The following is a 16,750-nucleotide window of genomic DNA, read 5'->3' as shown; positions in this document are numbered from 1 at the left end:
TGCCTTGTTAATCACACTATCACGTACAAATGATCTATATTTAAAAAGTAGACTATTACCGTAAGATTATGAAAAATGAATTTAAAACTTTCTCATTACTTTTCCTATAGATATATTACTTTAACTGAGTTTCTTAGAACAGGATAAAACAGTGCTTGGGTCACCTGGATGCCTCACTCGGTTAAGCATGCAACTCTTGATTTTGGCTCAGGTCACGATCCCAGGGTCGTGGGATCGAGCCCCATATGTGGCTCCACGCTGAGTGTGGAGCCTGCTTAAGCTTCTCTCTCTCTCTCTCTTTCTCTCTCTCTCTCTCTCTCCCCCTCCCCCCCCCAGCTCACGTGCTCTCTCTTCCTCTCTTAAAAAAAGGGGGGCGGGGCGGTACCTGGGTGGCTCAGTAGGTTAAGCATTCGACTTCAGCTCAGGTCATAATCTTGCGGTTCACGAGTTCCAGCCCTGCGTCAGACTCGGTGCTGACAGTTCAGAGCCTAGAGCCTGTTTTGGATTCTGTGTCTCTCTCTCTCTCTCTGTCCCTACCCTGCTCACGCTCTCTCCCTTCCTCTACCAAAAATAAACATTTTTAAAAAATAAAGAAAAAAAAAAGAATAAAACTTCTTGAAATAGTGACTTTTCAACCCATGCCCCCCCTTATGGTTTCTATTTATGATTCTAAACAAACTAAATCAATGTAGGTGGTAGGCTATTTTGTCTGATGGTGCCCTTTGCCAACTCAAGTGAAAAAAGCCTAGGCCACATCCATTCTAGTCTTTTCATTCAGTATGGCCAGAATCTAGGCAGGCACTGTTTGTTCAGACTTGTCACTTTTTTGGAACCCACATGACACAGCCAAAAAGACAGAAAGATCTTGCAAAATGTGAAGGCAATGGAGGCCAGGCCTTAAGAAGGCTTCAAAAAAAAATAACTTTTCACAGACTTGCATGCTTTAGTAGGAAGAAACATCATGAGTATATAACCAGATTCTCTGTATTTGGGAGGGAAAAAAAAAAATCAAGATTTCCAAAAAATCAGGATTGGTCCAAACTAATTTCGTTCCTTAATGAAACCCACCAAGACTTTCACAATGACTTAATATAAGAAATACTACAATGGCTGTAGAATATATATACATATCCACACATAAACACACCATGGTTCCAAACAGCTCCCCCCTCCCACCCAAAAAAAGAGTCAACACATTCTACAGGATTTACCATGTAAGTTCAGGTCAGGAAAAGCTTTATACCATAGACATTCAAGACACACACACACACACACACACACACACACACACACACACAATTTCCATTAGGTTTTTATGTTATAAAAATTAAATCCTACCAACTGGAAAATTAACTGAAAGATAGTTTAAGGAAGTTTAAATATCAAAAAATAAAGGAAATAATTTACATTTACACCTAAACATGTGTGATTTCAAGGATGCTTCTTCTATTTCTACATAAAGATGACTTTCCCCTAAGTACAACGTATGAGTGCGTTTCAGTAATTTTTATACAGCAACTTAAAAAGATGTTTTTCCCTTTATGCCTCCTCAGTTTTCTAAACTATCCTTACATAATCAGTATAAATTTTTCATTAAGTTCAGAAATGAAACATGATAAAAACAAAACAAATCCAGCTTGGTGAACTGAAGCAATTAGCCAGATATTTAAAACTGATTATTTCAGAGCCTCTTCTTTTTATTTTTTGACAATAGCACAGCAGTACCACTCTAAGGAATTAGACCACTAACGGATAGTTCTAGGTCAAAGCAGCCAGCGTCCCTGCCGTATGTAAGGGCATTTAAATGGAAACAGAAAATAACCTGATGTGGTTAATTTTAAAGCTGAATGCTGCCCGGTTATAAAGAAGTGCCCTGGATCAAGTGTTAACATGGCATATGAAAGTAAGCTGTGAACAGAATACCACTGCCAAGGTTAGTAAATGAGTATCTGATAAGTAAACCATCAATATTCCTCATTTTTTAAATCATTTTTTTCAGCCTGGTACTGTGCTTATCTTACTTACATGTTCAAACACCAGCCAGACTTCAAAAATAGACCAAATTTTCACCTATCCATGAGAGATTGAGTCTATGATTACTTCAAGAACACTCCCTTCCACCATTACCTTATTCCCTGAACCTGTATTTCCTTCACCTCCCTGTTTCACAACCATCATCTACAGAATTAAAATTTATTGAGGTCTATAAACCAGAGAACTATTCAGGCACTTACCAAGAGCTTTACCCTCAACAACTCCACAAAGATATTATCATTCACCGCTATCTTATAAGATGTAGAAACTGCAACTTCACCCGAATTCATTCTATGTGGTGCGGTATAACTTAAAACCCAGCTGTCTGGCTCCAAAACCTATGTTCTAATACTAAACCCATGGTTCTCAAATGGTGCACCAAGAAGCCCCAGGGTGCTGTGATGTACTCACAGAGATATTAAAAATAAGGGGAAACACAGTGATACTTCACATCTGTGGACACCTCACAATCTACGGTGAAGTAATTCACAGTTTTAACATTAGATAATGCGATATTCCTCTCAATGACATCCTATCTTTTCAAAGCCGGGGTTTTAAGAGTTGGTGTGATAAAAAGCAAGTCCCATTAAAAAAAAAAAAAATCAATGTGATACAGGCAATGAAGGTGGCCGTGCCCAATAATTATAATGTTTGAGAAGTTGTGCAGTGACCAACAGGTACACATATCTCATTAATATGTAACTGCAGTTTCTTAAAGAATGAAATAAAGTATTTTTTCAATGTATGTATATTATTTTGTTAAGACATATATACTCATTAAGTTTGCGTCTCACTACATAAACACTTGTATCTGTTAAATATTACTATGGCTAAGTAGCACTGTGAAAAAATCACTAAGACACTCCGGCAACATGGGACCAAGAAAGTTTGGGAATCACTACACTACAGACTATACTTTTACATTCAGTCCTTCCCTTCCACGCCCCAAAATACCCAACCACACTCCATTCTAACACGATCCAGGTCTACCTTTGCATTATTCAGAATTATATTTTCTGAAAACTCTAATGGAAAAACTCCTGAGTTTAGAGCTGAACAGTTGTTTTGGAGGATACACAAGTGCATTTTCCGTATTGGACTACTAATCTGGAATGATGCTGCCTTTGGAAAATAAGTCATTAACTTACCTCAATTTTATCCAACTATTAAGTACTGTCTCATGTTTTAAAATAAATAAGCTTGGGTGGTTCTGTTGGTTAAGCACCCAGCTCTTGATTTCTGCTCAGGTCATGATCTTACAGTGTATGAGTTCCAGCCCCACATCAGGCTCCACGCAAACAGTGTGGAGCCTGTTGGGGATTCTCTCTCTCTTCCTCTCTCTCTCTGCCCCTCCCGTGCATGCTCCCTCTCTCAAAAATAAATAAAACTAAAACTTAAAAATAAAATAAATGAGCTTCTGAGAAGTAGCATATAAGCTGAATTTAGGAATATCAAATAGTATTTTTTTTCAAATAGTATTTTAAAAGAAAAATAAAAGAACAATTTAAAGGAACACTGAGTTTTACAATTTAAGAAAAATGAAGCAGGTGGCAAAGTAACATGCATAGTATGATCCATTTCTGTAAACAGTAAAAAACACACCAACCCCTCCGCCTATTTTTATACTCCTGTATGTTTGTATAATAAACACAGAATTATTTGGAAGAATATATGTGGTTGCTTAAGGGGGATGAGATTTTTTAAAAGGACCTCAAGATTAGTAACTTTACTTAAAACATCTTCGTATTTGTTTGCAGATTTATTCATCTTGTACTTAGTGTTATCCTTCAGGAAAAATTTTTCATGAAACCCTCTGAGAAATATTGGCAATAAACACACCAAACTTGAGTCCGGAAACGTGAATTCTACTCTTGGCTTCAACACTCACCAAAACAGGACTTACAGCTATCTTTTAATGTCAAACCTCCATTTCCTTAATTGCAAATTGGAAATAGATTTTTATTTTGTTCACCTCAGAAGGTTACTAGGAGGATAAATGAGGGTTACTTATAAGTTATGAAAGGCTATGCAAACAGCCGCTATGTTTTCTATGCAACCTGAAATTAACATAAATACCATGGATGCCAGCACGGGCAATAAAATGGGAAGGGTGCTTTCTTAGGGACTATTCTCTCCTACAGTTAAATATCTTAAAGAGAGTAATGCCTGACCAGAGTCATCCAACACTTACAGCTTCATATTGCTAAGTGGCAATCCTGAAAAAAAGATTATCATTAGCAATAATAATGCTAACTACCTTTCTTGGTTGTGAAAATTAAATGCGTTAAAATACCTGTAAAGTGCTTAGAATAGCGTTTCCTCATAAAAAGCAGTAATTTACTGATGCTATTGTGATTACGATGATTATCACAATCTCCCAAGATTTCATGAGTTAACATATAAAAGTGCTTGTAAACTATTAGGGCATGACAAATGTTAGAAAATATTAACACATAATTTAAATCTATTATCACGAAAACTTCAATACTTAGAAAAACTGTGTCTATTCTCGCTTTCTCCTCTTGAGAAATCACTAAGTGCCAAGCACAAGGCTAAAGTGCTTTCCATGGAATCTAAAATTTTGTATTCAATCTTTCAGACTAAGTTCAAAGTAATCATATTCTATTTTAATCATATATATTTTTTAATTTTTTAATGTTTATTTTTGAGAGACAGAGTACGAGCAAGGGAGGGGCAGAGAGAAAGGGAGACACAGAATCCCAAGCAGGCTCCAAGCTCCGAGCTGTCAACACAGAGCATGATGCAGAGCTCAAACCCACGAACCACGAGATCATGACCTGAGCCGAAGTCAAATGCTTACCTGACTGAGCCACCCGGGTGCCCCTACTCACATTATTTTAATTTTTTTAATGTTTATTTTTTTTATGTTGTATTTATTTTTGAGAGAGACAGAGAGAGAGTATGAGTGGGGGAGGGGCAGAGAGAGAGGGAGACACAGAATCTGAAGTGGGCTCCAGGCTCTGAGCTGTCAGCACAGAGCCAGATGCCGGGCTCGAACTCACAAACCGTGAGATCATGACCTGAGCAGAAGTCGGACGCTTACCCAACTGAGCCACCCAGGCGCCCCTAATGTTTATTTATTTTTGATGTGAGGATGGCAGGAGCAGAGGATCCGAAGCAGGCTCTGTATTGACAGCAGAGAGTGCCATGTGGGGCTTGAACTCACAAACCATGAGATCATGACCTGAGCCAAAGTTGGACATTTAACTGACTGAGCCACCCAGGCGTGCATGTTTTTATAATATTGCTAACCCTTAGTTTTACAATACAAATGAGTGAAATGACAAAATTATGGAGTTAGAAAAACAGAAATGGATGTTTAATATTTAATTCCATTAAGTAACATGCAAGGTTCAAAACATTCATAAGTCTGTAATCTTTCAACATAAAAGTTAATTAAGCTTCTCAAAACTGATTTCAATTTGAATGCAGCTTCATTCAAAGGAACTATGATGGTCAACTTCCACTAAAACTGAATGAATCATGTGTTCCAACCTTTTGCCCCATTACTATAGTAATTTATCATTTCTGAGATTCTAGGAATTCAGACTGTTTAATGCCATCAACGGGAATATTTAATCACTTTAAACTGATAAAAGCTATCAAGCGAAGATATGAAGATATGCTACCAGAATCCTTTCAACTCTATTCTGAAGGGTCGAGTCAAAATTCCTGAAAACTAGCATCCTTTCTACAGAAGGGAGAGTGCAGTTTATCCACAACACAAACTTCTTTTTTACTCCAAATTACAGACCTACTAGATTTTGGCTATTCCCTTGAAAACTACATGCCATTCTTTCAACAAAATGCTATGCAACCATGACAAATGATTTAGACTGACACCTACAGACATGGCGATCTCTCTACAGCATATTGTTGAATGAAAAAGCATATTGTATAGTAACAAGTATAATGATCTCATTTTAATAAAAATACACACATTCACAGGCAGGCAAAAAAAAGACTAGAAAGATACATACCACAACAATGAATCTAGCCAAGTTAGGTGAGAGGCAAAATTTTTGAGTGTTTATATGTTCTGGATTATCTGGAATTTTTTTCAATAGCCAAGTAAATACTAGTTTGATAATCAGGGAAAATTCTGTTTTCATCTGCTGGTCAGGCCAAAAAACACCTGCTTGCTTTTGTCTCAAAAAGCTGCAGGTCAGAATCTCTCTATTTAGAGTCCAAGGAGAAGGCATTTTTTGAGCCACTGACTATTCAATCACTGACAACCATCGATACCTTCAGTGCTTAACTTGTCCAGGTAAAAAAAAAAAAAAAAAAAAAAAAAAAAACAGAAAAGAAAAGAAAAAAAGAATACAGTGCGCTTAAGGAAAAAAAAAAAAAAATCAAAAGAGCTAAAGGAACCACCATTAAAAACCCTTTCAGAAAAAAGCTGCCAACTACAAATAGCAGCCCTTAAATTTTGTCTATTTGAAGTTGCCTTTTCCCGTTCTATGGAAAAGAAATACACACTTCACCAAAAACTGGGTACTTCCATAGACTCAGAGATCCCTCCTGGGAAATTTTTTGGCTATGCTTGTACCTTCCAAAGCAACTTACATGGTGGAGAGACAGAACAGTTCTAATCTAGACAATAAATAAGTCAAAACCTTTCTTTCATATAATCAAAGATTAGTTTTGCCTTAGTATCTTTTCAGAGTCATACAATACACGCATATCCTAGGCACTGGCCAGATAACTCCAATTTTACCTGATTGCTATACAGACACTGTCAAAACCCATTGGAAACTACTGAATACTTTAAAAACACTGAAGGGAATTGCTAAGTAAGTTAGTCTGGAGTTTCTTTCCCTATCACTGTATCAAGTTAAGATTCACAGAACATTATAAAACTAAACGTTCATGTTCCACAGGAATTCTTCACAGGATTATATTTTACGTTAGTCTCTGGTTTTGAATCACTGCTGACAAAAACATCTATAGGAAAAGAACTCTGGTATCTTCTGCAAAAGCTAAGATATTCTCCACCATGTCATACATCACTTACATGGAGCCACATGTAAATTCCTTTTTGATTTTATCACTAGGAAAGAGCTGCTTTTATTAGACAATAAGATACACACAATTTGTACTTTTACTTCAGTTTTCATCTCATCTGCCAGGAGGCTCAGATATAAATCACAAAACTTGACTTAGCCTAGGTCTCTGGCGTATCTTTTGTAGATCTAATACAGAATTATACTATATACATGGTTCACCAAACTGCTTCAAAATCAGGCATAAGACAGCTTATTGCCAGTGCGGAGAATTTAAATCAAAAGGCACAATTCTGTATAGATTCCCTTGCCACATCAACAAGCCATAAAGTACTTAAATGAGAATAAATGCCACAAACTTATTAAGCCTAATTTTCAAATTAGAAGGCTGAGATAAACGAGGATGGCCAAAAATAAATTAATTAATTAATAATAACAAATAAATAAATAAGTCATTTCTGATGAAGAAGATAATTTAAAAATACACAGGTTTTCCCTAAGGGAAAAGTTTTTAAAATTTAAGTTTGGTTAATTTTACTTACCGTGCCTTTTCAAAATTAATAGGGTATTTATAATTATAACAAAAAGACTTACATACCTTATGTAAACAAGTGTCCACTACCCAATTGCACACATTTTCCAGGTCATCAGATACCTCAAGCCTAGATTTAACAAATTCACAGAGCTCCTCATTACTCATAACATCCCAGATCCCATCACAAGCCAAGATGATAAATTCATCCTCTTCTGCTCTTAAAATTTCATAAACCTCGGGCTCTGGAGAAACAAGTTGTTCTGTTGGGCCCTTGCCATCAACACACTTGTAATCATAGTCCCCCAAAGCACGAGACACTGCTAATGAACCATTAACACGCTGTATCATTACGCTGCCTCCTGCATTTTGGATTCGCTCCTTCTCCCTTGGATTGCAAGGTTTGTGATCCTGGGTGGAAAAGCAGACTTGTCCATTCCTGTACAGAACAGCACGTGAATCACCACAGTTGATAAAGTAGATATGCTTGGGTGAAATCAGGACCCCCACTGCAGTTGAACCACTTCTGTCCATTCCATTTCTGAGGTCGGAAAAGTTACGCATGTATTCGTCAATTTTCAAAAAGCCAGTTCTGATGCCACTCTTGACATTTTCCACTGAGGGCTCAAGAGCAGACCCTGATTTCCCAGCTGCCCTAAAGTCTTCATTATTAGTGATGTGTTCTAATAAATGTGTTGAGCAGTAATTTGCTACTCGAGATCCAGCGTGACCATCATAAACTGCAAAAAATGACCAGTCGTCCAAGCCGTGAGGAATACCTACAACAGCTGTGTGTGCATCTTCCATTTCCACTCTCCATCCTTGCATGCTGCTCAGGCCATAACGTAAACCATTCCCAGCACCATGAGCGTTATGTTTCTCAGTTTTGGGTTTATCCAAAAATGCACCCATGTTTAATAATGAATCTGAAAGAAAACAAAAATTGCCAAGTGTTATATGCTTCAGTCTGTGAGACAATGATCTATATTCTATTCTGTTCTTCACTATTCTATCTATTCTCTACTAACTCCTGTCTCGTATATTTTTCAGTGTTATCTGAATTTACTGGAACAACAAAAAAGAAACCAAGAAAATTTCCCCACATATCCTTATTCTAGAACGGCGGTTTCTCAATCATAGCACATTAGAATCATCAGACCAATTAAATCAGAACCTCTAGGGGTAGGACCCAGATATCAGTAATTTTTTGAAGCCTCTCCGGTGATTTGTATGTGCAGTACATTGAGAATCACTGTTCCAGGAGAAAGGAAAACAAAGAAACAAAACCTGGCTAAGTTTTCTTAAACATGCAACTAAGATCACCCTGGAGTTCATATAGAAGTTCAGACTGGTGTGGCATTTTTTCCAATAGATTAAGGTATTAAAGTATGCGACTGTATTTCAGAAAGACTTCCAAAGGCATGTATTATGTTTTCCCCCAGTGATCCTGACAACCTCAAAATTCAATTGAAACATAAAATCTCCATTCTACGAACATCTGATTTTATCAAAGCTTTACTGTGTATCAAATGAAAACCTTTACCTGGGATTCTGGCAAAAACAATAAAACAACACAACTTTAATGATGTGCTACAGAACATACTTACTGTTGTCGAGTTTTGTAAGCATGGAGTAGCATTAGGACAACTTTTACTAAGTGCTGACTGACAAAAGACTTAAAATTCATAGACAGTACTACTAGGTAGTGCTAAGGTAAGTACTACTGTGCATCGCCCTCCCTCCTGACTTTACTATTATTTTAGAATAAAGCTTTTCCAATTTCCAAGGACTTGGACTAGAGTAGTGGTTCTCCAAGTAAGCGTGGAGATGCCCTGTCAGTTTCCTACCTACAATCCTGGCCCTAACACTCGTTAGCTGTGTGACCGTAAGCTTCTTAGTCACTTCTACCTCAAATTCCTGCTCTGAATTAGTCACTTGCACCCCTACGTCCCCTCTGTCAAATGGGATAACAAGAGTACCTACACTTCACAGGGTTGCAGTGAAGAATGAGTTAATGTAGTGTGCTTAGAACAGTACTTGAAAAATAGTCAAACCATAAAATGTTTGCTGTTATTTGCTCAAAATGCAGATTCCATAGCTCATCCACACACCCAAAGATTTTTTTTCAGGAGATCTTAGATAGGGACATTCAAAAGAGCACGCTAGCAACTGAAGAATCACATTTTGAAAGACACCAGTCCAGATCAACTGTCCTTTTTTTCTAACTTTATTTATTTACGTATTTAGCTATTGCGGGGGGGCGGGGGGGAGACAGGGAGAGAGAGAGACAAAGAGGGAGAATCCAAAGCAGTCTCTGAGCTTATCAGCACAGAGCCCAATTCAGGGATAGACCTCACAAGCCATGAGATCATGATCTGAGCCGAAATCAATAGTCAATGCTTAACCGACTGAACCACCCAGGCGTCCCTAGATAACTTACAGCTATGAAAATCTTTTTCATATCTTTTTCAGCTATGCCCATTAACCTAACTTTACAATAAAATTTTATCTCTATTTCTAAAATCCCAATGAACCACCATATATATTTATAAATTACACAATTTTACAATTTTTCATGAGTTATTGAATACTATACTAACAAATTATAAATATAAATATTTAAAAAAGGAATTCTGAAAGGTAAGATTCAAAAAACATAAAAATTATTTTCCATTCAAGTATACAAAACTATATTCTGTATTAACAGCAATGTAATACAATGTTTATTTTTTAATGCACTGGTTTAAAACTGTGACACAACAATCTGAAAGCCTACTTCTAAGTACATTTTTACTTAGATTCTTGTTTTTAAATGTTTAAGAGAAAGTGAGTGCCCATGTGAGTGGGGGGGAGGGGCAGACAGAGAGGAGAGAGAGGGAGGGAGAGAATCCCAAGCAGGCTCTGAGCTGCCAGAGTGAGCCCTACTCAGGACTTGATCTCATGAACCATGAGATCATGACCTGAGCTGAAATCAAGAGTCAGACGCTTGGCCAACAGAACCATCCAGGTGCCCCTAGATTCTTGTTTTTAATTGCTATTTCAGCTGAGAAAGACAACTTAGATCATACCTAAATGCAAATTAACTGAATTATTGACTATTTATCAAACCACTTTTCTTTTTTTCTTTAGATTTAACTTTTTAAAATTATTTTAAGGTTTTTATTTATTTTTAGTAATCTCTATACCCAATATGGGATTTGAACTCACAACCTCGAAATCAAGTTGCACATATTTCTGACTAAGCCAGCCAGGTGCCCCTACTTTTAAATTTTTTTAAAGTAATCTCTGTTCCTAATATGGGGCTCAAGCCCATGACTCAAGATCAAGAGCTGCAGGCTCCAGCTACTAAGCCAGCCAGGCACCCCTCAAACCACTTTTCAAGCCCATCTATCAATTATGGGGGGAAAAAAAAAGTGCTGTCATTTCCATCATCTTGATGTTCTTGCAATTAAGGTGCTACTGTTTTACACTTCAACAAATAGATTCAAAATTCATAAGAACTCCTCATTTTGAAGATTCAAACAATAGTTGGGAAATTTCTATTTCCAAATTTGTTTTTAGGAATAAAGAAAGGAGGGAAGGAAGAAGGGGTCTTCGATAGAAAGTTACAGGGAACATTAAGAACCAAACAGCGCCTGGAAGGCTGACTTGGAAAATCATCAAAGAAGCCCTGTCCCAAACAAAGGAGCCAAACACTGAAATTTACACCAAGAACAGCCTTGCTTCTGTGCTGCTGCTGCTCTCACTCCAATGATTCCTACCTGCTGTCTCCCTCTCAAAGTCACTTGCTTAAGATTCAAAGTCCAGGAAATGAGCATCTGACAGAGCTTAGGTCACCAGTACACCTATTGGCTTTGTCAGGAACTGCATTCTTCTGCAAACTGGTCATTTTTTAATTCCAAATTGCTATTTTAAAGTTGAGGTTGTCCCTTGGGGCACCTGGGTGACTCCATCAGCTGGGCGTCCAACTCTGCTCAGAGCATGATCTCACAGTTCGTGAGTTCGAGCCCCAAGTCAGGCTCTCTGCTGTTAGCGCAGAGCCCTCTTCGGATCCTCTGTCCTCCTCTCTCTCTGTCCCTCCCCCGCTCACACTCTCTCTCAAAAATAAATAAACATTAAAGTTGGGGTTATCCTTCAGTGATTTAGTTTTTTAAACATGAAATATCACACATATGAGTTTATATAATGTACACATATAGCTAAAGAGTAAAAAAATGAACACCTATGTACCCACTATACAATTTAAGAAATAACACATTACCAAGATCACTGAAGTTTCCTATTATCCTGAATATTACCATTGTATCCCTTGTATTTTAACCATTTGACGTGCAATTGTTTAGTTTTATATGTTTGACATTATACATTGATGTGAAATACAGTAGGTGTTGCTCTACTATTTTTATCATTTGTTTGGCCCACCACTAGATTTCTGAGATCCATCCACACTGATGCAGAGCTATTATCCATTCTACTACCGATGAATATTTGAGTTACTTCTCATTTTTTAGAACTATAAAACAATGCTGTTGTGAATAATCTTTTTTTTAATTTTTTTAAGTTTATTTGTTTATTTTGAGAGAGACAGAGACAGCATGAGTGGGGGGAAGGGCAGAGAGAGAGAGAGGGAAAGAGAGAATCCCAAGCAGGCTCTGTGCTGCCAGCACAGAGATTGATGCAGGGCTTGAACTCATGAAACTGCAAGCTCATTAAGAGCAGGCTGCTTACCCGACTGGGCCACCCAGGCATCTCTGCTGTGAACGCTCTTGATGCCAATGTAGGAGTTTTTCTAGAACATATACCACAATTCCCAAGTACTTAATTAAAGTATGCAAATTTGACAGTTACTATACATGACCTTTTTTTCCAACAAAAATCACAAAACAAACCATTATATTTCCAAACTAAATTTATCCCCCAAATGCTTATTTATTTGGTAACACTACCTTCTTTAAAATAGATACCTTCTTGGGGTGCTTGGGTGGCTCAGTTGGTTGAGCGACTGACTTTGGCTCAGGTCATGATCTCACAGTTTGTGAGTTTGAGCCCCAAGTCGGGCTCTGTGCTGACAGCTCAGAGCCTGGAGCCTGCTTCAGATTCTGTGCATCTCCCTCTCTCTGCCCCTCCCCTGCTCATGCTCTGTGTCTCTCAATGATAAATAAACGTTAAAAAAAATTACAAAAAAAAAATAAAAATAAAATAGATATCTTCTTGGTAAGTAACCTTTATCTTGAATGGGAACATTAAAGTGTGTGTTTCTTTTATCTAAAAATATCTGCATACGGCCGACTTCGGCTCAGGTCATGATCTCTTGGTCCGTGAGTTCGAGCCCTGCATCAGGCTCTGTGCTGACAGCTCAGAGCCTGGAGCCTGTTTCAGATTCTGTGTCTCCCTCTCTCTGACCCTCCCCTGTTCATGCTGTCTATTCCTGTCTCAAAAATAAATAAAACATTAAAAAAAATTTTTTTTAAGTATCTGCATACTGCTGAGGAATCAGCAACTACTATTTTAAGTTCTACTGTTCTTCAGAAGCAAAGAACTTTGCTATGAGATAATCGGCAAACTTCTATGCGATAAAATGTCTGTCTTGGTTACTTCTCATTTATAAGCACTGTCAATAACTTACTATCATTTAAAGTTAAAGGTCTTGTTTCTATCAAATTAACTACACTGATGACACACTAACCACTCCTTACAAACTCCTGGTTCAATTTCTTTGCTGTGGAAATTTACCTAGGAATGATGCAGTGAACGATTTTTACCTTATGTGACTACAATTTTTCTTCCATAAAAGGTGGTCTTTATTAAAGAAAACATTTACTGTTGAAAATACACATTTGCCTAGCATCTCTCCGCTTTTGCTATTCATCCCCATTATTACTGAAACACAGGTCAGCAAACACTAAGAGGAAGAAGGTATGTTACAACACCTATATTTTAATCAACTGCAAAGCAAACCTTCCACAACATATAATTGTTCTGATACTGGTTTCTTCAAATCGGCACTGTATACCAGGCATGTTTCAAAGGCATTTGATGGCAAAGGAATGCAGTTTAATTTTTTGCCATATGTTCCATGTTATTTCGGTCATTTTGACCAAGACAAATAAAACAAGTGTTTCCCCTGTGATATGGCTTTCTGTCGTTTACTGCTCAACAAGAAACCTCAAAGGGCCTTGTAAACGTTTATAATTTGGTGAAATCTTGTACTCTTTTTTTTGGTTGTTGTTAAATTTTGTGTTTTTAAATTTTTTTTTTTAAATTTTTTTTAACGTTTACTTATTTTTGAGACAGAGAGAGACAGAGCATGAACGGGGGAGGGTCAGAGAGAGGGAGACACAGAATCTGAAACAGGCTCCAGGCTCTGAGCTGTCAGCACAGAGCCCGACGTGGGGCTCAAACTCACGGACCGCGAGATCACGACCTGAGCCAAAGTCGGCTGCTTAACCGACTGAGCCACCCAGGCGCCCCTTTAAATTTTTGACAGAGAGACAGAGCGTGAGCAGGGGAAGGGTAGAGAGAGGGTGACACAGAATCTGAAGCAGGCTCCAGGCTTTGAGCAGTCAGGCTCAAACTTGAGAACCACGAGATCATGACCTGAGCGGAAGTCGGCTGCTTAAGTGATTGAACCACCAAGGCACCCCCAAATTTTGTACTCTTATTGCATGTTGTATGGCTTTATCAAACATCTCTGAAAAAAAAAATCACAAAGTTTTTGTTTGTTTTTTATTTTAGAGAGAGTGAGTGAGTGCACACAAGCGAGGAAGAGGGGCAAAGGGAGAGACAGAATCCCAAGCAGGCTCCACACTCAGCGCAGAGCCCAATGTGGGGCTTGATTCCACGACCCTGAGACCATGACTGGAGCCAAAATCAAGAGTCAGACGCTCACCAACTGAGCCACACAGGCACCCTCATAAAGGCTTTTGATACTCAGAATGCCCAATTTTTAAATGTCTTGCTAATTTCTTGTGATTTCATGCTATCATTTAGCTACAAGTCAAGTAACACTGCACACACAGGCAAGGTACAGTTTCAACAACAGAGATCTACACTTCAAACAATCTTTTTTGACAATCTCAAATTTTTTGTAGTTGACATTTCACATCTGATCATAGCACGGTTTTTACCGTATAATGAGAGATCATACTGGAATTAGGAGTTCTAACATTTTTTATGTGTATGCCTGTGTGTGCTTTATTGTAATCAATCAATCTGATTTTTTGATAGGAATCTTTTATAGTCATTTACTCACTTTTTGAAGACAGCTTCATTAAAACCTGACCATATGGGAATCAACATAAATATATGTAAACTTCAATGGGATACCACGACGACAAATACAAGTGAGAAAGTGAAAATTCCTCCCTTCCTTAGGATCTCTCTCACCAGCCCAATTTGACATACTAACAGCATGGGAAGCCAGTGTCAATCACTGTATTAAATGCAATTTGCCTTTTTCAAGATGAAAGGTAATAAACAGAAGTTCTAAGTTTTAAAAAATTAATACTAATGGCTTGTTCTACATATCTATGTTTAGAAACCAGTGATGTATATACAACTCTGTGGGCCACAGAGTTTTTACAAGAACGTCTACACAGAAAGCATTACCTAAAAACAACACATTTGTCCTTTTCCACTGCCTTCTTTGAGAAAAATACATTAGTGAACCCAGAGCAGCCCAGCCCAGTATGGTAATTGTACTATGAAATAAGAATCTGAGAAATAATATTTTAAAAGGGGTTCTCAGACCTGGAAAACTGGGGACTACTTGTCTTTTTTTTATTTAAGTAATTTGCTTAAATCACTTTAAGTGATCACATTTTAATTTTTCTTAATTTTAATTTATTACTTTTTTAAAGGAAACTCCAAGCCCAATGTGGGGTTCTAACTCACAACCTAGATATCAAGAGTCACATACTCTACAGACTGAGTCAGCAAGGTGCTCCAAGTAATCACATTTTTAAAATTACCTAAAAGACTGCACATGTGTTTATATAATATGTAGCATTCAAGTCTGGGATAACCCTACAATTTCTCATTAATAATCAGTGCATAAAATACAGCAATAAATTATACATACTTTTAACGTACCTGTCAAAAGAATACTTTAACTTTGTTCAATTAATTTAAAATTACATAATAGTACAATAGTTACTCATTCAAATATTTTCTTCCCCCCTCCTATTTTTTTAAGTAAACTACCCCTAACGTGGGACTCAAATTCATGACCCCAAGACCAACAGTTGCATGCTCTACCAATTGAGCCAGAAAGGCGCCCCTCATTCAAGTATCTTCTCAGTACCTACTGCATGCCAGGCACTGTATTAGGTACTAGGAATAAGATGTCCCCTTCCCTAGAGGAACTTATAGTCTAGTGGAAGATAAAGACAAGCGCACAGATCAAGAAGGCACACTGTGATATAGGGTACAAGGAGATAAACAGAGATATGCTAACAGGAGGTGTCAAAGACAGGCTTATATATTTAAAACTTTTCCAAAGTGGGGCACCTAGGTGGCTCAGTCAGTTGAGCGTCCAACTCTTGATTTTGGTTCAGGTCATCATCTCACAGTCACAAGGAGACAGGCTCCTCACTGTACACGAAGACACCTTAAGATTCTCTCTTTCCCTCTCCCCACTTCCCCTCCCCAGCTCTCACAGGCATGTGCATGTTCGCTCTATTTCTCGCTCAGTAAAAATAACAATAGGGGGGCGTCTGGGTGGCTCAGTAGGTTAAGCCTCCAACTCCAGCTCAGGTCATGATCTCACGGTTTGTGAGTTGGGCCCCGGGTTGGGCTCTGTGCTGACAGCTCGGAGCCTGCAGCCTGCTTCGGATTCTGTGTCTCCCTCTCTCTCTGCCCCTCTCCTGCTCACGCTCTCTGTCTCTCAAAAATAAATAAAGGTAAAAAATTAAAAAAAATAAAATTTTAAAAATTAAATTAAAATGGGGTTTAAAAAAATCCCCCCCAAAAAAGCCAAAGGTGAGACCTAAATGATGGAAGTGGGAGAAGGCATTAGCCAGCACAAACACCGAAAGAAGGGCAAGAGCACAGTTTGGTATAGCTGGTATGTATGTATGTGTACTATATGGACACTATATGTACTATATGTATGTATGTATGAGTCTATACGTGAGCATTTCAAGGGACAAAGCAGCAGCAC

At 37.9% G+C, this 16,750-nt stretch overlaps 1 protein-coding gene across 6 annotated transcripts in view; it reads right to left on the bottom strand.

Moving 5' to 3' along the window:
- PPM1B (protein phosphatase, Mg2+/Mn2+ dependent 1B) overlaps positions 1–16,750 on the bottom strand; it is a 91,747-nt gene that overhangs the window by 27,414 nt on the left and 47,583 nt on the right. For all 6 annotated transcript variants that reach the window (XM_045445890.1, XM_045445887.1, XM_045445893.1 and 3 more), the window contains exon 2: positions 7,657–8,516. In XM_045445890.1, coding sequence (XP_045301846.1) covers positions 7,657–8,502 — 846 coding nt within the window. In that variant the 5' untranslated portion in view covers positions 8,503–8,516. The remainder of the gene's footprint in view (positions 1–7,656; positions 8,517–16,750) is intronic.

This window comes from Leopardus geoffroyi, chromosome A3, assembly GCF_018350155.1.
Source record: "Leopardus geoffroyi isolate Oge1 chromosome A3, O.geoffroyi_Oge1_pat1.0, whole genome shotgun sequence".
NCBI classification, from domain to species: domain Eukaryota; kingdom Metazoa; phylum Chordata; class Mammalia; order Carnivora; family Felidae; genus Leopardus; species Leopardus geoffroyi.
This window is presented reverse-complemented; position numbering and strand designations above follow the sequence as displayed.